Here is a 19,536-nt window from a genome sequence, read left to right on the forward strand (position 1 = left end):
CAATCTAAGAAATCCCATGGGGTTTCTGTTTGTTTCTTTGCGGAGCCAGAGGCTGTGCACCATTTACTCGCGGCCCCTCCCAGGACCCTCGCAGGAAGCCAGGCTGGCTCTCCCAGGACCCTCGCAGGAAGCCAGGCTGGCTCTCCCAGGACCCTCGCAGGGAGCCAGGCTGGCTCTCCCGGACTCCAGGCCTGACAGTCCTCTCCCGCGGGCCTCCCGCCACGTGGCGGCGCCCAGCCAATCAGCGCTGGGCGTCCGTAGTCCTGGCAACAGTGGCGTCCAAGCGCCGCAGGTCTCGTGTCTCTTGCGAACTTGGTTATCACTGCTTTTCAGACACCTCAGACTCCCGCGCAAGCGCGCACACACACACATACACACACACACACACATTTACACGCGCTGTTCAGCGCCAGCTCCCCGCGCCGCGACCATGGACGACTCTAAAGAAGAGTACGAGGCTGCGTTCCGGGCGCTGCTCCGTAAGCTCACCCTAAGCTCCCGGGAATCGACGCCACCTCCGGGAAGCCCTCGACCCCCGAGTGGACGGGTGCAAGCGGGCTAGGACAGGAAGGATATCCCATTGTGCCGTCCCCTCCCTGGGTGCGGGGTTGCCAAGGAGTGGGGGGCAGGTCATGCGTGTTTCACAGCTTTCCGGGCCAGGGCCGGAGAAGCCGGCCGAGTCGCCTTGGTTTGGAACCAGAGGCCCAACCCATGTGCCCGGGAAAGGTGTCCAGGCCCTCTGGACTGTCCCTGCTTCCTCACCAGACTTTAGTACATTCAGTACTGGAAAAGCGGCATGGAAAAGAACACCAGTCTTCAAACTTTGCCCGGTAGCCTGCTGTCCTTGATCAGCACCACAACTTTAGAGGTGAATGACAGATATATGGATAAGCCCAGAAAAAGGGATGAATACTGGTTCCAAGGATGACACCCAGGAATAAGAGATCTACTAAGCGCAGAGGAGGCGGGGGAGACGGGGAATGCTTCCACGGTCCTGGAAGAGATCTTTACACGGAGGCCTCCAAGCCAGGAGGAGGAGGATAGGCCTTCCAGACCAGGGGAAGAGCATGCACAGAGACCCAGAGACATGGTGTCTTCAGAAAACTGCTCAGAGTTTAAGTGCTGCTGGAAATGAGTGGTGAGAGGGGTCAGAAGGGATGAGATCCCGAGAGTTCTTGGGAGCCAGGAGATGGAGAAGCTACTGAGAATAATGGGATCAGATTGGGAGCATCAGCAAATGCAGAAATGAATTGGCAGACTCGGAATGTTGGGAGTGGGGAGCTGTCCCAAATACCCCGGCCAAAGAACCCGGGACGCTAGGGAAAGGCGCCAGGCGAGAGGGGACTTCAGGGACTTGGGGGCTGATTAGATAGAGAACTTGGGAAGAGCGATCAAGGTTGACACTCAGGTTGGTAGCCAGGATGACTGGCAGATGGAGGTGCTTTCTACAGAGATGAGGAACCTCCCAGAAGAGTAGACAGGGACGTGGAGATAAGTTCAGTCTTGGTTGAGTTTGAGATCTTTGTCAGCCATACAAGTTGAGGTGCTTTGGGGGCAGGTGTAGGTAGAATGCTAAATCGCTTCAGTCGTGTCCGACTCTGTGACCCTATGGACGGAAACCCACCAGGTTCCTCAGTTCATGGGATTCTCCAGGCAAGAATACTGGAGTAGGTTGCCATTTTTCTTCTCCACTGTATGTAGAGTCAGAGCTAATTCCGAGTCATAAATATTGGTATGAGAGTCCTCTGCATATGGAGAGCCAGAGAAATGAGAGTGGAGGAGATTGTTTGAAAAAAAAGACACAAGAGCACCCAAGTGTAAACCTGGAAGCCATCGACTTTTTAGTAGTGGATAGGAAACAGAAGCCCAAGAGTAAGTAGTCAGAGAAGTAGGATGGAATTCAGGGAGAGATTTGTAAAAAGCATTGGGTAGTTCTCAATAAATGCTGGTTGGATGAATGACTACATTCTCAGTCGAACCCAGCATCTTGTCGTCAAAGAAATAATACATGGGTTGTTGAGAAGTGCTTACTTCTGTCCATATTAATGTATACATAGTCTATTTTCTGACTATGAAAGGAACACATGTGCATCGTAAAGAGACTTAACAACTGTACTGACTGTTCACTTTGTGCCAGGCTGGGTACTGGGGATTCACAGGAAGTAAGACACAGTTCTTACCGTTGGGAGACTCACAGGCTGTTGGGGAAAAGTATCGGCATCAAGAAAAATATGGTAAATGCTATGAGGGGGCTAAGCTTGGGGGCTCTGGGACCCAGAGGGGCAGGAGGGAGGGGTTGGGGTGCTTCTGGGGACAGGTGATGCCTGAGCTGAGCCTCTGAGGCCAAGTAGGGAGTGACCAAGTGAGCAGGGGAGAGGGAAGTGCATTCCAAAGACAGAAAGGGGGGCAGGGGCAGAAGGGGGTACCTTGGGACCACAGTCAGGTTAGCTTGGGAACCAATACAAGGTGAGGAAGCAGGGATGAGGAGGAAGCACTGGAGAGATTGGGGGGGGGGGTGGTTGGCAGGGGCGGGTGCGACAGGTGGGGCCATGTTAAGGAGATTGAACTTTATCCTGGAGGCAGCTGGGAGTAACAGAAAAGTTTTAAGCAGGAGAGTTTTCATTGTAGCAGGAAAATGATGTAGCAGGTGACAAGATTTTTTTTTTAAGATTTTTTTTAATAATAATGCTCTGTTCCTTCTGAATTTTAGAACATTCCCACACCTGTTATTCATTTGCTCTTCATAACAGTTTTGGAAGGTTGCTAGAGCAGAGTTTTTGTCATTTTAGTAAAAGAATTGAGACTCAGTGGGATTAGGTCACAGCCTGGAGTAATATCAAGAAATGGCTAAGAGCTGAGCTCTGGGGCCAGGAAAGCCAAAGTTCATGTCCACCTCTGCTATTAATCAACTGTGTGTCCTCTGGCCTCTCTGAGCACAGTGTCTTAATCTATGAAATGGGTATAATCATGGTGCCAACTTCTTAGGTCCATCCACTTGTAATTCACTCACTTAGCAAAGTGAAGAGGAAACTAAAGAGCCTTCTGATGAAGGTGAAAGAGGAGAGTGAAAAAGCTGGCTTAAAACTCAACATTCAAAAACTGAGATTATGGCATCTGGTCCCATTACTTCATGGCAAATAGATGGGGAAACAGTGGAAACAGTGGCTGACTTTATTTTGGGGGGCTCCAAAATCACTGCAGATGGTGAGTGCAGCCATGAAATTAAAAGATGCTTGCTCCTTGGAAGAAAAGTTATGACTAACCTAGACAGCATATTAAAAAGCAGAGATGTTACTTTGCCAACAAAGGTCTGTCTAGTCAAAGCTATGGTTTTTCCAGTAGTCATATGGATGTGAGAGCTAGACCATAAAGAAGGCTTAGCACTGAAGAATTGGTGCTTTTTACCTGTGGCATTGGAGAAGACTCTTGAGAGTCCCTTGGATTGCAGGGAGATCAAACCAGTCTATCCTAAAGGAAAGGAAAGTGCAGTCGTTCAGTGGTGTCCGACTCTTTGTGACCCCATGGACTGTTGCCTACCAGACTCCTCCGTCCATGGGATTTTCCAGGCAAGTGTATTGAAGTGGGTTGTCATTTCCTTCTCCAGGGGATCTTCCCAACCCAGGAATTGAACCTGAGTCTCCCACATTGCAGGCAGACACTTTACCATCTGAGCCACAAGGAAGTCCTAAAGGAAATGAACCCCAAATATCCATTGGAGGGACTGATGCTGAGGCTGAAGCTCCAATAATTTGGCCCCCTGACGTGAAGAGCTGACTCATTGAAAAAGACCCTGATACTGGGAAAGATTGAAGGCAAGAGGAGAAGGGGACACAGAGGATGAGATGGTTGGATGGCATCACCGACTCAATGGACTTGAGTTTGAGCAAGCTCCGGAAGATGGTGAAGGACAAGGAAGCCTGGCATGCTGCAGTCCATGGGGTCACAAAGAGTTGGACACGCCTGAGCAACTGAGCAACAACCACCAAATATCTACTGAGCTCCCAGTGTATGCTGGCATTGTGGAGGCGCTGGGACTCTAGCAGGGAACAAGAGAGATGAGATCCTGGTTCACAGTGTACTGGAAAAGATAACCATCTACCAAGGGCTTCCCTGATGGCTCAGGGTTAAATAATTTGCCTGCTAGGGTAGGAGGCTCGAGTTCAATCCCTGAATCAGGAAGACCCCATGGAGGAGCAAATAGCAACCCACTCTAGTATTTTCACCTGGGAAACCCCATGGACAGAGGAGCCTGGCAGATGACAGTCCATGGAGGGCAGGGGGATCACAAAGAGTTGAACATGATTGAGCATGCTTGAGCATTATGAATAAACTAGATTCTAAGCATCTCTACCACACAGTAAGGCAGGTACCACCATTATCCCCATTTTACAGATGAAGAGCTTGAGACCCAGAAAGAATAAGAGATCATGCTGCCCATAAGCAGCTGGGCTAGGTAGGACTCAGGCCAGAGCACTCTGGCTGCAAAGCCTTGGCTCTTTCCAGCACTAGGCTGCCTCTGATGTTCATACCATCAGAATGGCATTTTAAAAAGGTCATTCTGATTGCCAACGAGTAAGGTGCAGGCAGAGTCGGGTGGAGTAAGATTAGAACCTAAGACGGGTTCCGTGAGAAAGCACAGAAATCCCTTAGCACAGTGCCTGCCGCGGAGAGTGCCCAGTCGCGTTAGATGTAAATATTTTCACCATCATCGCAAGGCAACAATGAAGTCAGGCCTGGAAGCCAGGCTCCCGGACACACAGCCCAGCGCTGAAGCATTTCTCCTTCCTGACTCCTTTGGTCCTCATCCCGATAGGAACTCACCTTCTAACCCTCTTCCTCCAAGGGTTCTACCAGTCTAAGTCCTTGTCTGACGATGAAAATGCCAGCAAGGAGCCGGTGTTCAACCCTGAAGCAGTCATCGCCCACTGCTTCAAGCAGTTCAAGCAGGAGGACTTCCAGCCACCCAGGAGCCGCCGGCGGGTCATCATCCTGCCGCAGAAGGAGGCTCCGAGGCCCGTCCGCCCAACACCCCAACCCCAGACTCCCAGGGAGCCCACCCCCAGCCCCAAGGCCCCGGAAGTCGACATCCAAGAACAGCCGGAGGACCCGAGGGCGTGGCTCAGAAAGAGGCAGAAGATGCGGAAAGACCTGGAATCCTTCGGCAACGTCGAGAGGTGGCTGCAGAACAAGGCCAGCCTCACGCTGTCCGAGGCTAAGGTCCTACGTGATATCCACAAGGTTCGGCACGTGGCTCGGCTGCCAAGCCAGCTGGCCATGAGCAGGGACACCGCGGTGAGCAGCCCCGTTTGCCAGGCGCGGACACTTTGGGTGTTAGGGGCTTGCTGTCACTCATTCCCTCAGATTAGGAAGGGTGGGGATCTCTCACCCTAACCCCTACCATCCCCACTCCCAGTCCAGGGGAGTCCTGGGACAGAAGTCCTGAAAAAGAGGGGTACTTGTGATCTCTTGTTGGGCTTCCCTATTGGCTCAGACAGAAAAGAATCCGCCTGCAATGCAGGAGACCCGGGTTCCATCCCCGAGTCAGGAAGATTCCCTGGAGAAGCGAAGGGCACCCCACTCCCATATTCGTGCCTGGAGAATCCCATGGACAGAGTAGCCCAATGGGCTGCAGTCTGTGGGGTCGCAAAGAGTCAAATGCGGCTGAGCACATACACACACACACACACACACGTACACACACACCCCCGCCATGTGTTCACAGGGCTATTGTGAAGATCACAGTTGTGAGACTGGAAGAAAATCTTATAAATCTTTTCTTTTCTAAGAAAACATCTTACAACATTTGTATATGAATCTGTGTATATTATACATATTATATATATATATATGTGTGTGTATATTATACATATCTGTGTATATTATACATATTATTATACATAATAACAATATTATACATATTGTTCCCTCTATAATATGAAGACAGAAGCTCAGTGAGGCCATACATTGTCCAAGCCCATAGGGATAGTAACTGGCGTCAGTAGCCAGAGCCCTCATCTTCCAAATGCATCCAACACAGACACCTGAAAATTCTCCCAGTTCAGGTAAAGCTGGCCTAAGAGGTCAGATAACTTGGGTTTAAACCCAGCTCTGCTACTTCCTAGCCGTATGATCCGGGCCTCAGTTTCCTCAACTGTTAAATGGGGAGAAACATTGTGCCTGCTTCCCACGGTTGCTGCAAAATCCAAATGGATTAATATGTATAGGGTGCCTGAGACATGCTGAGCGTATAGTGAGCCCTGGTTCAATGTTTGTCATTTTTATTATTATTGCAGAGTTACTGGTTTCATTTGGGTTAGCCCCCAAACTTCAGAGTTGGTCCTTGGTATAATCATAGTCAAAACCCAGCTTTCGTGGTTCTCACACACCCTTTCCTGCCAGCAGCCCAGCCTCTAGGTGTAAGCACAGGACTTGGGTTAGAAATCCACTGCTTACTTGCTGTGTGACCCTGGGCAAGTCACTTCACCTCTCTGAGCCTGTTTCTTCATTTGTGAAAAGGGAAGCTAATACCTAATATCGAATTCACGGCATCCTTCTTTTCCATTCAGCAAACCATTATTGCCTGCTTGCAAGGGCTGGGGGCTTTGTTCAGTACAAGCATAGGAGGTGGGGAATGTAGCTGAGTAAGACGTGGTCTTGCTCCCAGGGTGTTCACATGTTAGTGGGGGAGGCAGACACAAGAGATTAATGACTCTGCAGTTGACTCCAGGTCACTAAGAGACTCCAGGCCACTAATAGACTCCAGGCCGCTGAGGAGCTGTAAGCTAGGGAACAAAAAGGCCTTTTGTAAACTGTCAAGGGCTCCACCACACTAAAGGAACGGTTTTCCTAAGTAGTTTACCCTGCTATCTGTTGGGGGGTATCCCACGGATAACAACATCTGAAGATGCTCGAGACCCTCATATAAAAGGGCAGAGTATTTGCATATAACTCACAAGCATCCTCCCTTACATTTGAATCATCTCTAGATGACTTAGATTACCTAATATAATGTAAAGGGCATGTGAGTAGTTATAAATATCATGTTAAGTATGACATAAACTGTTGACAGCCTGTGACAAATTCAAGCTTTACTTTTTGGAACTTTCTGGAGTTTTTAAATCCATGGATGTGGAGTCCATGGACATGGAGGGCTGACTGTATTCCCGTTTACCTGGAAAGGGAAGAGCAGTAGGATTCTGACAGATGGAAAAGGGAGAGGTATTCCAGGCGGGGGACCCTAGGGGGCCAGAGGCTGGGAAGTGGGGGAAGCAGAGGCTCCAGGTGGCTTCAGGCAGGGGCTCATATTTTGATGCACTGAGAGCCCAGTGGGATTATAATAGTGACTGGTCTGACAGGAGAGATGGGGATGAGCATGAAGTTCTAGTTCTCATTTTGTCCAAACCTCTTGTGCCTGATGTGAACTTGGAGGCTCAGAGAAGCCAAGCGGCCCAGGCCTCCCGTGGCAGGACGCGCCTGCGCCCTTTGCCCTGCACCCTGCTGTCTGGGTGGCATGGCTCGGCCTCTGTCTTTCCTGTTTCTAAATCTGGGGACCCAGCTCCGTGGCGTCTCCTGAATGCTCCCCTCTGCCCCCTCCTCTTGCCTCTTTCAGAAGAAAAGCCAGCGACCCTCCCGCCGGCAGGTGCCCCAGCTCCAACTGCCCAAACCCCCCGCCCTGTCGACCTTGTTCTCCCACCTGCACTGCCACAAGATGAAGATCCTGGAGCTGTTCCACAAGGTGGACCGGGGCGAGCACCAGATCTCCAGGGAGGAGTTCATCATGGTTCTCAAGGCGGTAAGCGCCTCCCCTGCCGCTGCTGGCTTGAGGTGGGGTGGGGGTGCCCATGTACCTCCACGGCCCCACTACGCTATCCCCAGTCCTGCTCTGACTCGCCCCCGTATTACATGTAAAGCCGGATTGGAATATGTGGCTTAACCTGAGGCCCCCATCAGACCCCTAAGGCCACCTTGCCCCAGTCTGACCTTGAAAGGCCCTACCTGAGTGAGAAGTCTGTAAAGTCAGCCTTGTAACCAGTCTGCTGCTTAGGGATCACTGTCTTGCCTGTGAGACCCCAGAACTGAGCACAGAGACAGCTGGATCTTCAGTCCTGCCTTTAGAACCTTCTAGAACTTCTGGAACCATCACTGGCATGTGACTCACATAGGAGTATTGTTAAACGCAGCTTCTGTCCCTGTACCTCTGTGTGGGGGTCCCAAGATACTGCCTTCTTTTTTTTTTTTTTTTTGATGGGGAGAAGCATCACGCAGCTTATGGGATCTTAGTTCCCTGACCAGGGATCAAACCTGGGCCCCCAGCAGTGGAAGCAGGGAGTCCTAACCATTGGACCACCAGGGTAGCCCCCTCAGGATGCTGCATGCTAACAAGCTCCTAGCGATGCCCATGGCGTGGGTCCTTGGACCACACCTTGACGGATTATTCAAAAATTCAATTTAACTCTAGATAAATAAAACCAGAACTCCAGTTCCTCAGGCACAGGGGCCACAGTTGGAGTGCTCAGCAGTCGCTCTGCTGCTGGACCCCTCAGACACAGCACCTTCCCATCATCACAGAAAGTCCTGTTGTTCTAGCAGAACTCTGCTAACTATGCCCCAGAAGTCGAATCCAACTGGTCTCCTGTTTTTTTGTCAATAAAGTTTTATTTGGAACACAGCCATACACATTTGTCTATGCGTCATCATGGCTGCTCTCATGCCAGGAGGGCAGAGTTGAGTAGTGATGACAGAGACCCACATGGCTCAGAGCCTAAAATATTTACCATCTGACCCTTTCTAGAAAAAGTCTGCTAACTCCTGGTCTGGGTGACTTAAGCTTTTATATATTTTGAATACATGATACCTTTAAAAAAAACTTTAGGAAAGAAGGGGAATGCTACACTTTTTTCAGTCTTAAATCACCAGCAGTTTTACTTTCATTTTATGCCATGTAGTTATCTTAACATTTCAAAGCATTTCTTTTTTTTTTTTCTTATTTTAGTTTTTTTTTTTCCCAAAGCATTTAAAACAAAAAATAAAGGGTCCTTAATCAACGTCATCAAAAAGATCAAACACTAAATCCTTTAGCACCAGGTGAGTTCTGATCATCTTTAAGTAAAGCTCAGCGTGTAAAGAAGCTGGCAAAGATACATTTCCTTTCACACCGTTTTTTCTTGACTATTCAGTATTGCTGGCAAGTATTGTATTTCTCCAAAGTTGCCCGTCACCCTTAAAAGAGTCCCAGGCATCAGATTTCCTACTCTGTTTTACTTCAGTTAAGGGAGGCCTCTGTGTCCCTCACGGACAAGGATGACAGATGTGAGATCCTCCTTCCAGTCCGGCACAGGAAGCCTGAGATTGGAATGGAGAGGGCAGGGAGGCCAGAGGGAGAAGTAACGGCCTCTGCAAAGATGGGGACACGTCTGAACCGGGGTTTGCAAGGAGGGATGGGAGCTGTTCAGGCAGAAAGTGGGAAACGCCTGAGTCAAGGCAGAGGGTGAGAAATGTGCAGGGCCCCGGGGAGAGGCTCTGAGCTCCTTCACAGGGACCCTGGATGTGAGCTGGGGGCGGCTGAGGATGAAACTCAACAGGGAGGCGGGGCCAGGCTGGCAAGGCCTTGGCCATCCCAGCAGGACGTCTGGAGCGAGGCTGCCCGCCTGGGGGCTTCTCTTGTCTCCTCAGATTAGAGTCCCTCTGAAAAGCCAGGAGGTGGAGGACATTGTGATCTACCTCAGCTCTCTGGGGAAGCACAACACCATCACGATGGATAACCTGGCCAGCACCTACAAGCTGTGGTCTTTGGCTCAGCAGCGAAGCACCCTGACCACTGCGACAGAGAGTACGTATCCGCCTCCGCCGCTCCCGTGCAGGGGGGAAGCTGACGCTCAGAGAGGCTGACCGCCTGGCCGCAGACTCAAATCTAGAAGGCGGCAGGGCCACGATCTCATTTCTGCCCGGGGCCTCAGAGGCCTGAAGCAGGCCTGGAAAAGCAGGATGCTAGAGGGTGGGAATGGCACCAGGAAGGCTGGGGCCGGGTGCTGGAGAGGGAGGAGAAGGCCACAGAGGTGCCGGAAGAAGGGACGCCTTCTAGGTGCCCGCTCGGTGACACTGGTCACTGCCCGATGGGCTCCGTGGCCGGGCACCCTCTCAGCTCCCCCTTCCTCTGCCTCTTCCCTCCGCCCCTAGATTCCAGATCGTCCACGGATGGCGGCTCCGCACAGAGTCCATCCCCGAAGCAGAAGGCAGATGTATCCCCAGAGGCTCCCAAGATGGACCTGCTGACGGTGCCCGTGGTCGACACGGAGATGGAGGCACGGCCCATGACGCTAGAGGAGATGGAAGACGTGGGCAAGCGCTACCGAGACAGGAAGCGGCAGAACAAGGTGCCCCCGCCGGCGGGAGGGACGGGGCCCGGGAGCGGGCAGGCCGGGCCCACCTGCCCATGTGCCCCAGCTTCTGGCCGGGGGAGCTCTTGAGGTCCCGGCTTCCTTACCTCCTCGCTCCCTCTTCTGTGTGTATGAACAACACCTGCCTCCCAAGGTTTCTGATAAGATGAGTTGATAGGATGTTTCTGAAAATACCGAGTTCCCTTCCTCCAACTCTTGAATCATGACTGAATCCTGAGGCCAGGACTGCACATCCATCACAGCTGGAGTCCCAGAACCTGGCCTGGGGCCTGGCACTGGAGTAGGCACTCCAGAAACACCCGTCGAGTGAAGGAAGGGAGAACTGACAGGATGAATTAATTCTCCCGATAAATATTTATTGAGAGCCTGTGATGCGTCATGCACTGTTCTAGGTGCCTCCCTCGGGGCTCAGATGGTAAGGAATCTGCCTGCAATGCAGGAGACCCAGGTTCAATCCCTGAGTCGGGAAGATCCCCTGGAGAATGGAAATGGCAACCCACTCCAGAATTCTTGCTGGGAAGAATTCCACGGACAGAGGAGCCTGCTGGGCTACAGTCCGTGAAGTTGCAAAGAGTTGGACAGGACTGAAGCGACTTAGCACGCACGCACGGGGCCTTCCGTGTGTGCATACGGTCGCGTGTGCGTTTCTGTGTAAGGAGCCGTGCACACAGAACCTTGTGCCGGGACCATTCACATGTTATCCAGGGGTCACCTTGACCACGGGTGATTTTTCCTCCCGAGTGGCTGACATCAACACCTGCACTCACGGGGCCTGGGGGCAGAGGCGGCTGAGGCTCCGCGTCTGCCTTGGGCCCGGAGGGAGGCGAGGAGGAGTGAGTGCCCGCCTGCGCTCTCCCCACAGCTGGCCCTCCCCTCCATCCAGTACACGGAGCAGTGCCGCCTGGTGCGCAGCGGGGACAAGCACTTCGACGAGCACTGCCTGCCGACCACCGTCCATGGGGAGATGGAGGGCATCCTCAACAGGTCCCGCATGGACACCTTCCTGGTCTACCTGCAGTGCTGGAAGGTCTGCGAGGCGCACGGCCTCCCGCTGACCGAGGACATCCTAATGAGAGGTACGGGCCTCAGGGGCCGCTGGTAAGGTGCCAAGGCGCCCCGAGCCGGGGGCCAGGGGGCAGCCACCTGAGGCTTGTCCTTCCCCAGCCGGCGAGCACCCAACCACACCGCGGGGACGCGGCGGGGAAGCGGGGCGGGGGGAAGAACAGCCCCACCGGGTTCGCTTGTATTTATTTGGGGCTCTGGCGCCCCGGGGGCTTTTTCTCCAGGTGCGGGGGGCGGGGGCTGCCCTCTCGTGGCGGCGCACGGGCTTCTGGCTCCCCGGCACAGGCTCAGCCGTTGAGGCGCACGGGCTTAGATGCTCCGCAGCACGTGGGATCCTCCCAGACCGGAGATCAAACCTGTTGTCCCCTGCACTGGCAGGCAGATTCCTGTCCCCTGCGCCACCAGGGAAGTCCCCTGGTTCGCTGCGAGAGGGGATTTTCCAGCCCTGCAGGGCCCACACTCTCCATAGGCTCCATAGGCCCAGAGTCCCGGTTCCCCAGCCTAGGGAAGGGAGCACCAGGACTGGAGTTCCAGGTGAGGCAGCCAGAGGTGGGCCGGGAGGAACAGTCCCGAATGACCACCGACTATCCTGTCAATGTAGGAAATACATCGGTGTTATAAGTGAGTGAATCTGTGCATGTGATGTTTCCTAAAAAAAAGGAACTTGAAGACCTCAAAAGGCAGTTGTTAAGATGAAATAATGTAGTTATATCATAATTATTTGGTATTCACATTTACTGACAATAAGAGCTATTTTCTTAAGCAGATAAAACTATTGTAGGATCAGGGAAAAGATGGTTGAAGAATGAGACTTGCAGACAATGCATTGTTTCATTTAATATTTATGTCTGATTTTTTTTTTCACAAATATGCTTTTGTCCTTGGGAATTGTGATTGCACGATAAAGGGAAACTATTTTGTTATTCCTAAGTATGAATTAGTTTGCTTATTAGAGTAGGCGATTTCGGACAGGAAGCCTGGCTGGGAGAGGTAACCGAGTCGAAACGTGGAGTGTTCCAAACCCACTCGTCTTGGCCAGGCCTGTTTGTCCGTGCTTTTGCCACACAGAGGGAAGAATGCACCGGGAGATGGGTTCTGCGGGAGCCCTTTGCCCTCTGCTGGGCCACAGGTCTCAACCCTGAGCTCTGGCACTGGTCCCGCCCTCTGCTTGGGGCAGGACCTGTGTTCCCATGTATCCAAGCAGATCTGAACCCTCCACTCCTGGGGGAACTGCATGCTTCTGAGACATGGGGCAGAGGAGTGGCCCGAAAGGCCCCTGATGACCATGTAATGATGCTGGCATCCCACATTTATGAAGTATGTATTTAGCAGCCGGTCCTGCTGTACTCGAGGGCAGAGGTTTTCCTGTAGGAACCTTGCAGGAAGGAGCTGTGGCCCTACTGGGCTGTGGTTTTCTGATAAAGGGACACACGGAAAGTGCCCTGACTTTGCTGAGAACAAGAGTTAACAGTTACAGTTGGTGGTTTCCTTATTTTTCCCCCTGGGAGGGGAAACAAACGCTCAGTGTAGAGGACCTTGGGTCTTGTACTAGTTTGGTAGAACTGCTGTAACAAACCACCACGGACTGGGGGCTTACACAGCAGAAAGGTATTTTCTCACCATTGTGGAGGCTGGAGAGTCCAAGATCAAGGTGCTGGCAGGGTTCATGTTCTCTGAGATCGCTCTCCCTGGCCTCCAGATAGTCACCGTCTGGCTGTCTATTCACACAGTCGTTTCCGTGCACACATGCGCCCCTGCTGTCTCTGTGTCCAGATTTCCTCTGCTAAGGACACCAATCAGTCTGGATGCAGGCCTTCCTTAGTGGCTTCATTTTCGCTTTATCACCTCTTGAAAGGCCTCATCTCCAAATACAAATTCTAGGGGTCAGGGCTTCAATATATGAATTTGGGGGGATACAAGTCAGGCCATAAAAGATCTATACAGGAGGAAGTGGCCAACAGGAACACAGGCCAACCAGCCTAAATTGTCACTGTCTCCCGCACAAGCTGCACGCCCCTCGCTTGGGCAGCTGCTTGCTGCCGTCTTGGCTGAAGGGCAGAGATACAGCAGGTGACCCCACAGCTCTCGACCCTGACTTTTCACGAAATCATCCTTCCTCCCTCCTTCCTTGGGGAGTGTCATGCTCCCAGATCACCTGGGCTTGGCGCGCGGTGGGGCTGCATGTGTTCTAAAACGTAGGCAGGATTCCCAGGCACACGACTGCTCCTGCGGGCTAGGTCTTGCCCCCAGACATGCCGGCTGGTCTGTCCCCACCAGAGGATCGAGGCTTTACTGATTCTCTCCACCACCGGCTTTTGCTGGCTCCTGGGCCCGCACACAGCTGAGCTTCACGTGTCTGCAGGATCCCTCACTCACGGGCACATAGGAGCATCTGTGGGTGGGCTTCCATTTGCTTCTGACTGGTCCAAGTGGAAAAGATGCTAGTCCATCTCTGGCCACTGTCGTTGGCTGTCCATGACAGAGACCAGCACTTCCAGGTCTGTGCCTGAGGCTAGAGCTTGGTGGGCTCAGACCCCAGGCCTCAAGCTCATGGGCCAGACTTCTAGAACATCGAGACATTTACCCTCCCACTGAATATATTCCCACTGAATATAGCTTTATTGTTCTGCTCCCCCTAATTTTATAGATAAATCTTGCTCATTTACATTTTTGAAAACAAATCTAAACAAAGTCCCCCAGCCTGAGTTGACCACCAATAATATTTAACGACTGTCCTTTCACAAATCTCTTTTTCTTATTTATTTGCTATTCACATGGATTAGTTCTAGAAGTCATTTTTAAAAAGTCCTATATGTATATACATTAAAAAATGTAGCTTAAAAATCATGTAAACCTTTTAAAAATGTTGATGTTGCCCATTTCCCCCTTCCCTCCTCTCCCTTCTCACCTGTGCAATCCCTGCCCTCCACCCAACCAACCAACATGAAAAACCTGGGACTTCCCTGGTGGTCCCGTGGCTAAGACTTCATGCTCCCACCGCAAGGGGCCTGAGTTCTACCCCTAGTCTGGGAACTAGATCCCAGATGCTGCAACTAAAGATTGAAATTCCCTCGCAACTAAGACCTGGTGCCACCAAATAAATAATTATCAATAATAATAATATAAAAAAAAATCATGGACTTCCCTGGCAGTCCAGTTGTTAAGACGCTGAGCTTCCAAAGCAAGGGGCATGGGTTCCATCCCTGGTCGGAGAACTAAGATCCCACAAGCCTCTCAGCCAAAATAGATCATGTAAATAAAGAAATAAATTTGTGTTGGCCAGATGAGGAGAGGGGGCATTCTAAGCAATAAACTGTAGTTGATTCACCAACTAAAAAAAATAAAAAAAAAAAAACCTTAAAAAAAATTAATAACCTGGAGAGTAAACCTCCATCACTGTATCCAGAACACCGAGATGCTGGGGCGAGCCCTGCTCAGTAGTTGCAGGAGGGTGGGGCCCCCAGCGCTTCTCCTGCACGAGAAAACCCACCATCCACCGAGTCTAAGTTAATCCAGTGACGTCTTGGGTGAGGCCTCCTTTCCTCCTTGAGGGACTCCTGACCAGGCCGCCCCTGCAGAGCAGGGTGTGGGGCCACGCTCCCTCCTACCTGCCTCCAGGCCTCGGGGCCACCGCCGCCCTGGTTCTGAATAGGCACCCTTATCTCTGATCCCCTGAGTGGTAGCCTGCCAGCCCCACTTCCCTACAGCGTGCTGCCAGCGTGCTGCCGACAGCGTGCTGCACTCACCACCATGGGGTGGGTGGGGGGCGGGCAGGGGAAGGGTTTGCGGACCCACTGCACTGTTTTTTGCAACTTGCTGTGAACCTACCATCATTTAAAAATAAAAAGTAAAGAGACTTCCCTGGAGGCTTAATGGTTAAGACTCCAAGCTTCCAGTGCAGGGAACTGTGGGTTTGATCTCTGATCGGGGAACTAAGACTCCATGTGAAAAAAAAAAAAAGACTTCATGTGCCACTGGAGACCCAAAATAAAAAAAGTTAAAAAAAGAATGTGTATAAGAAAAATCTTTTCAAACAAGAATGTGAATTTGTTTTTAAAAATAGCCCCCCTCGGCCCCAAAGGCTGGGTTGGGGAGGGGTCTCGGGCTGACAGGCCGTGTTTCTCCTCCTGCTCACAGCCTTGATGTACCCAGGGGACAAGATCATTTTCCAGAAGGACCAGGTGCGCCCAATCCGGCAGCCGGGAGGCTACTACTCAGACTTCAAGCCCTTCAGTGCGAACCTGGCCCCGCTCCAGCCCCAGGCCGTTCCCGTGCCTGTGGCTCAGAAGTCTGACAAGCTGAGTGTCAGCCCCTCCTTCCCCACCCTGCGCTCCTGCCCACTGATGCCCCGTGGCTGGGGGGAGTGGGGTGGTGGGCAGTTACAGGGGGGTCATGGGTCGGTGTCTGTGTCCTTGCCCGGCATATCCAGCTCACCTGATCCCCACGGACTGGCCGCGTGCTCCCCCTGCACGCGTCTCCCCAGCCTCCTTGCCTCACCCCCACGCAGCTGCCCTCCTGACTACATCCTACACAACCTTAAGGTCTCTGGAAAAGGTTAAAAAGAAGGACTTTTTCGAGAAACCGGGGAGGCCTCTTCACGAATGGTGGGCTGGGTGTAGGGCCCCTTCCAAGGACAGTGGTGGCAACCCCTCCTCTGCCTTCTCTAGCAAAAGGTGGGCTTGCACACCCCCGCCCGGAGAAAAGAACTCTGCCCTGGGGCCTCCCCCGACCCTCAGATCAGCCCAAGTCCCCTCTAAGAGAATGCCCTCCTTTGTCAGGAGGTGACCGGTGAGCAGGCTACCAACCAGCTTTGGTGGGCACTGCAGAGTGGAGGGAGGGAGGGGAGACGGGGCCGCTGACCAGATCCCGTGACAGGGGAGGGGCTGAGTACCTCTCCACACCATCCATCGCTGCCAGATGCCTGCTTGGGTGGTCTGGCCAGACAGCCGGGGTGGGAAGCAGTGGAGCCGAGTGAAAATCACAGACCAGGGGTCAAATGGACAGTTACCTCGCTCACTGAACCTCAGCGTGTTCATCTGTAAAATGGGCCTAACAGCTCTACCACACACACAATGAGGACCCTTAGCGCCTGAGCACTGATCGTCATAGCCCATCCCTTCAGGCCATTCTCGAGTGTAGGAGTGGGCTTCGCCTGCAGGTGGCGCTGGCCACAGCCCTGGTGGGGAAGAGCTGAGGGGGAGCTGGGCAGCTGGTCACCCAGAGAGTGGCCTCGATCCCCTGCGTGGCTGCCACCAGTTCCCGAGCCATGAACCTCAAGAAGCTGAGAAAGTGACTTCTGTCCTGCTCCGACAGGCCCCAGTTATAAAAGATAGAGGTCCCCCGGGGCGGGGGTGGACTGGTTTCATTGGCTCCTTAACGTGCCTTGTCAAAGATTCCGAGGCCAGATGCAGGCTTGCTGGGAAAGAGTGCTGTGGCGATTAAGTGATGTCTACCCGGCTCCAGGTTTGGGGTGTTAGCTTTCACCACACTTGTCCTCAAGGTGGGATTCAGCTCTGGAGGGCAAATGGGAGTCGCCGGCGCAAAAAGGATTCAGATGACTGAGCATGTCTCGTAATGGCTTAAGAAGTCTCCATGCCGGGGAACAAGAAACCCGAGGCCCCCACAAGCGGACTGACTTGTCCCAAGTCACCCCACCAGCCAGGCTGGGAGTCCAGGGCTGCCGTCCTGTCTGCCTTCCCAATAGGGGCCCAGAGGTTTAGACCCTCCAGTCCACTGTGTGTTCCACTGGAGCATGGTGGACAGAGTCAGGGCCCTGCCCAGGGGGAAGAAGTTCTCTTTCCAGGGCTCTGGTCTGGACTCAGAGGTGGGCCCCCGTCATCCTGACCTACTTACTCCCTGAGGCCCCACTGACCTGGATTTCCTGTCTCCTGACAAGATACTTCTCTCTCTCTCTCCTCCACCAGGAAAATGCCGAAGAAAATCAAGAAAATCAATTTTAAGGAGTTTGAGGACTTCACCAGGTCTGTAGTGATCATCTAACTCTGGGGGGTGGGGGTGGGAGAAAGGGACCCGGGACTCGAGTATTGCAGGGTCCATGAGACCCAGCATCCAGGACTCAGTGCTCAGGAGCTGAGGATCTGTAAAATGACTGTTAAGAGCGCCAGGGTCTTCCCTGGTGGCCCAGCAGTAAAGAATCCACGTGCACTGCAGGAGCCTTCGATCCCTAGGTCGGGAAGATCTTCTTCAGAGGGGCATGGCAACCCACTCCAGTATTCTTGCCCAGAGAATCCCATGGACAGAGGAGCCTGGCGGGCTACAGTCCACGGGGTTGCAGAGAGTCGGACACAACTGAAGAGACTTAGCACGCTTGCGCACACAAGAGTGCCAGGCAGACCCTGCTCTCCACTCGTTAATTCACGTAAATCCTCTCCACAGCCCTATGAAGTTTCTCTTAGCAGTCCCATGTCACAGACGCGGAAACTGCCGTACCGGAAGCTTGGCTTCCTTGCTCCGAGTCACGGATCTATTAAGTGGCGGAGCAGAGATTTGGACCCACCAGGTGTGCTGACTCCACGTGAAAATGCCTCTACAGAACAGGTGCTGTGCACGTTGAGAGTCTGGATTGCGAGGCAGCCCACTGGCAGTCAAGCCCGCCCCCCGCCACTTGCCAGCTGCGTGGCCTTGGGGAAATGCCTTCGCCTCTCTAGGCCTCCGGGTCCTCGCTGGTGAGGCCGACAGAACAACAGAGTACTAGAGTGCTTAGCACAGTGCTGCGCCTCCGCTGGGGAAGGAGCCCCAGCTGCCCCCTGTCTCCATGATGACGATCTCTGTCTTCTCCTTCCCCAGGAAGCTGAAGGAGAAGAGGCCCAGCGGTGCGCAGCTAACCCATCCCAACTTCTTCTGGCCGGGTCACCTCCTGGACAAGCTGCGGCTCTACCTGCCCGCTGTGACCATGGACCGGAGCCTGCCCATCTTCAGCTGTGTCCAGCAGCAGCCCCACGTCTACTCGGCCACCCACCACCCCGACCGCTGGTGGCCCATTAAGGACATGAATTACATGACCTACGCCCATTACGATGCCCACAAGATCTATCACATCAACTAGAGTGGCCCAGGTGCTGCCAGACCCAGCCATCCTGGGGCCAGGCACCAGTGCAGCTAGCAGCCCAGAGCCGTAGACACAGGGAGGGCATCAAAGAGCCAAGCAAGAGAAGTCGTTTCAATGGGAAGGCCTGGGCCAGCTGTCTCCAGACAAAGCGTCCAGTGTCTCAGAGGGTGGATGTGTCCAGGGAAAGATGTGGTCTTTGAGTGTCTCCCTCTCCTAACCTCTGTCCTGTTGAAATAAAACCGGTTTGGAGTTTTCCTCATTTCACCTGTGATTCAGCTGATGTAATTTCTGGACTCAGGAGCTGTGGCCAGAGGGGTGTTGGAAAGCTGGGGTCCAGGGTCTGGGGAAAACAGCAGGCACATTTCCTGGGGTGTTGATGGGGATGCCGGCATGACCTCTCCAGCCTCTCGTCCCGGACCTCAGTGCCCACCAGCAAGCAGCAGGCAGTGTGGGTACCCTTGTGCCCACCTCTTGAAATAAAATAAGCATGTTCCTCATCCCCCCTCAAGACAGAGCCCTTTGGGTCACTACTTCCAAAACTCTTGGGCCTTTTGCAACTGCAAGCATACTCTCTGGTTCATGAGCCCTTCCCCTGACTCACCCATCTGACCCCGTCAAGACCTTTTCCATCACGACACACACCCTGTGAGCTGCTGTCAGCTCAGTGCCTCTGTGCTGGGCATCCCAGCTGACTCCTACGGCTGCAGGACAAGCGGGATTCCTGAGGTCTGCCAGTGATGTGATTTTGGACAAGACATTCCCTTCACAACTCCCATCTCATGTCTCCGGGTCTCCTCACTCTCCCCCTCCACAGTCAAAATCTCACCAAGGAGTTTTCAACACTCCCTTACCATCTCACCCATTACGCAGTCAACAACACAATCAATCCATCTCAGCTTCTGTCTCCGTCTGGCTGTGTAAGTACCAAGATCACTGAAGACAAGACATCGTATTGTGTTCAGATCTTGGAATCAAGGGCCATTTTCTTTTCTCTTGAAATTTGATTTT

General features: G+C 52.8%; 1 protein-coding gene across 1 annotated transcript; it reads left to right on the forward strand.

Annotated features, from left to right (window-relative positions):
• Window positions 1–430: 430 nt before the first annotated feature.
• On the forward strand, window positions 431–18,525 carry EFCAB12 (EF-hand calcium binding domain 12). Its single transcript, XM_065932514.1, has 9 exons — window positions 431–479; window positions 4,844–5,292; window positions 7,610–7,792; window positions 9,673–9,829; window positions 10,177–10,373; window positions 11,260–11,473; window positions 15,597–15,756; window positions 17,381–17,440; window positions 18,267–18,525. The coding sequence occupies exons 1-9, from the start codon at window positions 431–433 to the stop codon at window positions 18,523–18,525; spliced, it is 1,728 nt and encodes a 575-aa protein (XP_065788586.1).
• Window positions 18,526–19,536: the final 1,011 nt, after the last annotated feature.

This window comes from Muntiacus reevesi, chromosome 4, assembly GCF_963930625.1.
Source record: "Muntiacus reevesi chromosome 4, mMunRee1.1, whole genome shotgun sequence".
NCBI classification, from domain to species: Eukaryota; Metazoa; Chordata; class Mammalia; order Artiodactyla; family Cervidae; genus Muntiacus; species Muntiacus reevesi.

What these genes read in the sequence shown, in the direction of transcription:
- EFCAB12 (XM_065932514.1), top strand. Translation starts at nt 431, where the DNA reads ATGGACGACTCTAAAGAAGAGTACGAGGCTGCGTTCCGGGCGCTGCTC. An exon ending in TGCGTTCCGGGCGCTGCTCC is followed by an intron (nt 480 to 4,843) that starts GTAAGCTCACCC and finishes TCTTCCTCCAAG; the next exon opens with GGTTCTACCAGTCTAAGTCC. An exon ending in CCATGAGCAGGGACACCGCG is followed by an intron (nt 5,293 to 7,609) that starts GTGAGCAGCCCC and finishes TGCCTCTTTCAG; the next exon opens with AAGAAAAGCCAGCGACCCTC.